At 55.4% G+C, this 6,000-nt stretch overlaps 1 protein-coding gene across 1 annotated transcript in view; it reads left to right on the plus strand.

Moving 5' to 3' along the window:
* The window catches only part of LOC142915379 (uncharacterized), a 31,791-nt gene extending 26,335 nt beyond the window's left edge, over positions 1 to 5,456 (plus strand). Inside the window, exons 8-11 of the mRNA XM_076061212.1 lie at positions 287 to 374; positions 3,206 to 4,162; positions 4,847 to 4,991; positions 5,266 to 5,456. Of these exons, the coding sequence (XP_075917327.1) occupies positions 287 to 374; positions 3,206 to 4,100 (983 nt within the window). The 3' untranslated portion in view covers positions 4,101 to 4,162; positions 4,847 to 4,991; positions 5,266 to 5,456. The remainder of the gene's footprint in view (positions 1 to 286; positions 375 to 3,205; positions 4,163 to 4,846; positions 4,992 to 5,265) is intronic.
* Positions 5,457 to 6,000: the final 544 nt, after the last annotated feature.

The raw sequence follows: 6,000 nt of genomic DNA on the forward strand, positions 1-6,000 counted from the left end.
TGTCACTGAGCTGTCCACTTGACACTGATGTTCCGCTGTGTCTGTTCCACCTGAAGAAGGAGACTTGTGTTGCCTCCGAAACGTCGTGATTTAATTGTTTTCTTTTGTTTTATTTTATTTTACCTCCGTGACTCCACCGTACAAATTGATTCTCATTCTTTCGTGAGGAGTCGACTCCTTTTTAATCGCATTAAGAATCGACTCCCATTGACTTGCACGGGGAATCGGATTGTAGAGTTGTATTAGAAATCGATTGCTCATTGAATTGCATGAGCAATCGACTTAGCGTCTGAATCAATACCTTGTCGACTTGTGTTTGGAACCGGTTCGTCGTGTGGAGTTGGATCCGGGTCTGGGGGGTTCAGCATCGCCTGGTGAGTTTACACTCAACACTCACCACTACTCACCACTCACCACTAGTACACTCACCACTAGTACACTCACCACTCACCACTACTCACCACTAGTACACTCACCACTAGTACACTCACCACTCACCACTAGTACACTCACCCCTAGCACACTTACCACTCACCACTAGTACACTCACCACTACTCAACACTCACCACTAGCACACTCACCACTACTCACCACCACTCACCACTAGTACACTCACCACTACTCACCACTAGTACACTCACCACTAGTACACTCACCACTCACCACTAGTACACTCACCACTAGTACACTCACCACTACTCACCACTCACCACTACTCACCACTCGCCACTAGTACACTCACCACTACTCACCACTACTCACCACTAGTACACTCACCACTCACCACTAGTACACTCACCACTAGTACACTCACCACTACTCACCACTACTCAACACTCACCACTAGTACACTCACCACTAGTACACTCACCACTAGTACACCCACCACTAGTACACTCACCACTACTCACCACTAGTACACTCACCACTAGTACACTCACCACTAGTACACCTACCACTCACCACTACTCACCACTAGTACACTCACCACTAGTACACTCACCACTCACCACTAGTACACTCACTACTCACCACTACTCACCACTAGTACACTCACCACTAGTACACTCACCACTAGTACACTCACCACTCACCACTACTCACCACTCACCACTACTCACCACTAGTACACTCACCACTAGTACACTCACCACTACTCACCACTCACCACTACTCACCACTAGTACACTCACCACTAGTACACTCACCACTCACCACTACTCACCACTCACCACTACTCACCACTAGTACACTCACCACTAGTACACTCACCACTCACCACTACTCACCACTCACCACTAGTACACTCACCACTAGTACACTCACCACTACTCACCACTAGTACACTCACCACTAGTACACTCACCACTAGTACACCCACCACTCACCACTACTCACCACTAGTACACTCACCACTCACCACTACTCACCACTCACCACTACTCACCACTACTCACCACTAGTACACTCACCACTAGTACACTCACCACTAGTACACTCACCACTCACCACTACTCACCACTACTCACCACTACTCACCACTCACCACTAGTACACCGCTGTGTCTGTTCCACCTGAAGAAGGAGACTTGTGTTGCCTCCGAAACGTCGTGATTTAATTGTTTATTTTATTTTGTTTTATTTTACCTCCGTGACGCCACCGTATAAATTGATTCTCAACATTGTTTCGTGAGGAGTCGACTCCTTTTTAAACGCATTAAGAATCGACTCCTATTGACTTGCACGGGGAATCGGATTGAAGAGTTGTATTAGAATTCGATTGCTCATTGAATTGCATGAGAAATCGACTTAGAGTCTGAATCAATACCTTGTCGACTTGTGTTTGGAACCGGTTCGTCGTGTGGAGTTGGATCCGGGTTTGGGGGGTTCAGCATCGCCTGGTGAGTTTACACTCAACACTCACCACTACTTACCACTAGTACACTCACCACTAGTACACTCACCACTAGTACACTCACCACTAGTACACTCACCACTACTCACCACTAGTACACTCACCACTACTCACCACTAGTACACTCACCACTCACCACTAGTACACTCACCACTCACCACTACTCACCACTCACCACTACTCACCACTAGTACACTCACCACTAGTACACTCACCACTAGTACACTCACCACTAGTACACTCACCACTCACCACTAGTACACTCACCACTACTCACCACTAGTACACTCACCACTCACCACTAGTACACTCACCACTACTCACCACTAGTACACTCACCACTACTCACCACTCACCACTAGTACACTCACCACTAGTACACTCACCACTACTCTCCACTCACCACTACCCACCACTAGTACACTCACCACTAGTACACTCAACACTCACCACTACTCACCACTCACCACTAGTACACTCACCACTACTCACCACTACTCACCACTCACCACTAGTACACTCACCACTAATACATTCACCACTACTCACCACTAGTACACTCACCACTAGTACACTCACCACTAGTACACTCACCACTACTCACCACTCACCACTACTCACCACTCACCACTACTCACCACTAGTACACTCACCACTACTCACCACTAGTACACTCACCACTAGTACACTCACCACTACTCAACACTCACCACTACTCACCACTCACCACTAGTACACTCACCACTACTCACCACTAGTACACTCACCACTCACCATTACTCACCACTAGTACACTCACCACTAGTATACTCACCACTAGTACACCCACCACTCACCACTACTCACCACTCACCACTAGTACACTCACCACTAGTACACTCACCACTCACCACTACTCACCACTAGTACACTCACCACTAGTACTCTCACCACTCACCACTACTCACCACTAGTACACTTACCACTAGTACACTCACCACTAGTACACTCACCACTAGTACACTCACCACTCACCACTAGCACACTCACCACTAGTACACTCACCACTAGTACACTCACCACTCACCACTACTCACCACTAGTACACCCACCACTCACCACTAGTACACTGACCACTAGTACACTCACCACTCACCACTACTCACCACTAGTACACTCACCACTCACCACTAGTACACTCACCACTAGTACACTCACCACTACTCACCACTAGTACACTCACCACTCACCACTAGTACACTCACCACTAGTACACTCACCACTCCCCCACTCCCCCTCCCTCCCCCCCAGGACGAGGACTTTGTCACCACCATGGCCAACGCGGCCTTCCTGTCTCACGCTCTGCGCCCTGACCCTTCTGCTGTCCCTGCTGCTGTTGCTGCCCCTGCTGTCCCTGCTGCTGCTGCCCCTGCTGTCCCTGCTGCCCCCGCTGTCCCTGCTGCCCCTGTTGCTGCCCCTGCTGTCCCTGCTGCTGCTGCCCCTGCTGCTGCTGTCCCTGCTGTCCCTGCTGCCCCTGCTGCTGTCCCTGCTGCTGCTGCTGCCCCTGCTGCCCCCGCTGTCCCTGCTGTTGCTGTCCCTGCTGCTGCTGTCCCTGCTGTCCCTGCTGCTGTCCCTGCTGCTGCTGCCCCTGCTGTTGCTGCCCCTGCTGCTGCTGTCCCTGCTGCTGCTGCCCCTGCCGCCGCTGCCCCTGCTGCCCCTGCCGCCGCTGCCCCTGCTGTCCCTGCTGCTGCTCCTGCTGCTGTCCCTGCTGCTACTGCCGCACTGCCGCTTAGCTCCCCGCTGTGCCGCTGGTGGCTCGGCTTCCTGGGCGCTCTCAGACGCTGCTGCTGCTGCTGCACCACCACCAACACCACCGCCGCTGGCTGTGGTGTTGGTGGTGTTGGTGGTGGTGGGGGTGGTGGTGTTGGTGGCGGTGGTGGCGGTGGTGTTGGTGGTGTTGGTGGTGTTGGTGGGGGTGGTGGCGGTGGTGGTGTTGGTGGTGGTGTTATTGGTGGTGGTGTTGGTGGCGGTGGTGTTGGTGGTGGTGGTGTTGTCGGTGGTGGTGTTGGTGGCGGTGGTGGTGTTGGTGGTGGTGGGGGTGGTGGTGTTGGTGGTGGTGGCGGTGGTGGTGGTGTTGGTGGGGGTGGTGGCCGTGGTGGCAGTGGTGGTTGCGAGCAACCCGAGGAGTGGGCGGTGGCAGTGGTGAGGGCGGCTGGGACGCCGCGCTCACTCCTCACGCTGCTCACTGACCGTGAGGACGACGACCAGGTGAGACCACGGGTGGGGCGCACAAGGATATGTGTCTGTGTGTGTGTAGGTCGACTCAGCCTCAAATGAGTACCTGGAGGGATGTGTAAACATTGCCGCTAGGGAGACAAAGGCGGCCGGGCATGGTGCTGGCCACCCACCCCCTCGTGTGCTGTGCCGGCCTTTAAAGGCGCTCGCTAACAGCACTTGCCCCTACAGTCTGTTAAGGCTATACGGGGTATCTTTGTCTGTGCGCGGCACGGGCTAGAGAAGAGATGGAGTGACGTGGTACAAGAGGATGTGGAGCTGAGTCGACTTCCCGATGACTGGTACCAGCGGTGTAAAAATCGGCCTCTGTGGAGGAGGCTCGTGAAGGACGCTACTGGGCAGTTGGAGGCAGTCGCCCTCCAACAACAACGGAGGGCGGAGGAGCGACGCTCAGAACAACGAGCGGAGCGCCGGGTGGCTAAAGCACAGCAGGTTGGCACAGGAGGGGGCACAGGCGGTGCATCAGCCAGTCATCTCAGTCAGTCGACCCGTGGCACCTGGGTCTGTCCCTTGACCTTCTGCCAGCGGGCGTTCGACACTTCACGTGGCCTCAAGGTGCACATAGCCTGGCACAAGCGTCGTGGTGACATCACCGCCACTTGGTGGCGTATGGCGGTTGTTGTTTGTGCATCTCCTCATCTCCCCGTGCCCCCACAGGTGCGTGCATATGCATGTGAGGTGTTGCAAGTCCTCAGCTCCAACCATGTTGGCGCATTGGCCCTCTGCAACAATGGAGGCATCGCGGCCTTCGCCAGCCTGCTGGGACGCACTCACAACCCTCACACCCTGGAGAAGATCACCGGTAGCAACCCACCCACACTCACCACCCACTCTCGCCACCCACACTCACCACTCACCACCCACTCTCGCCACCCACACTCACCACCCACGCTCACCACCCACACTCACCACCCACACTCACCACCCATGCTCGCCACGCTCGTCACGCTCACCACTCTCACCACGCTCACTACTCTCACCAGGCTCACCACTCTCACCAGGCTCACCACTCTCGCCATGCTCACCACCCACACTCACCACTCACACTCACCACCCACCCACCCTCGCCACCCCAGGCACGCTGTGGAACCTGTCGTGCCACGAGCCTCTGAGGGCTGCGCTGGTGGAGCTCTGCCTCCCGGCGCTGGTGGAGCTCGTGCTGGTGCCAGAGAGCGGCTGGAGGAGCAACGTTGGAGACAAACCCTCCTCACCGTCCTCACCTAGCTCGCCCGTCTCACCCTCCTCACTCAGCTCGCCCGCCTCGCCTTCCGCGGCATTCTGCAACGCCTTGGCGTGCCTGCGGTAAGGCGCGCCGAGACAGACGTGACGGGGACGTTGCGGTGGACGCGACGGGAATGTCGTGGTTGACGTGACGGGGACGTCAGGGTTCACGTCACGGCGGTGACGTTGCAGGGAGTTGAGCTTGGCAGACCCGGACAGGCGGCTGAGCATGCGGCAGTGCGAGGGGCTGGTGGACTGCGTGCTGCACTTCATCCGCTCGGCACTCAAAGGGCACAACATCGAGACTCAGGTGACCCCCACACCAAGATGGGTAGTGGTAAAGTAGTGGTTAGCGCTACGAACCCGGCGACCCGGGTTCAATTCCCGCTCGTGGCCAACACCGGTGAAGATTATCTGAAATGGTCCTGGGCCTCCCCTAGGTGTACTCAGCCTCAATTGAGTACCTGGTGTGGTGTGTAAACATCGCCACTGAGCAGACAAAGGTGGTCGGGCGTTGTGCTTGCCACCAACCCCCTCGTGTGCCGTTCCGGTCTCTTCATAGGTGCTCGCTAACAGCACTTGCCCCTACA

This window comes from Petromyzon marinus, unplaced genomic scaffold (assembly GCF_048934315.1).
Source record: "Petromyzon marinus isolate PM22_M1 ecotype Great Lakes invasive population unplaced genomic scaffold, UKy_Petmar_22M1.pri1.0 PM_G_Scaffold_30, whole genome shotgun sequence".
NCBI lineage: Eukaryota > Metazoa > Chordata > Hyperoartia > Petromyzontiformes > Petromyzontidae > Petromyzon > Petromyzon marinus.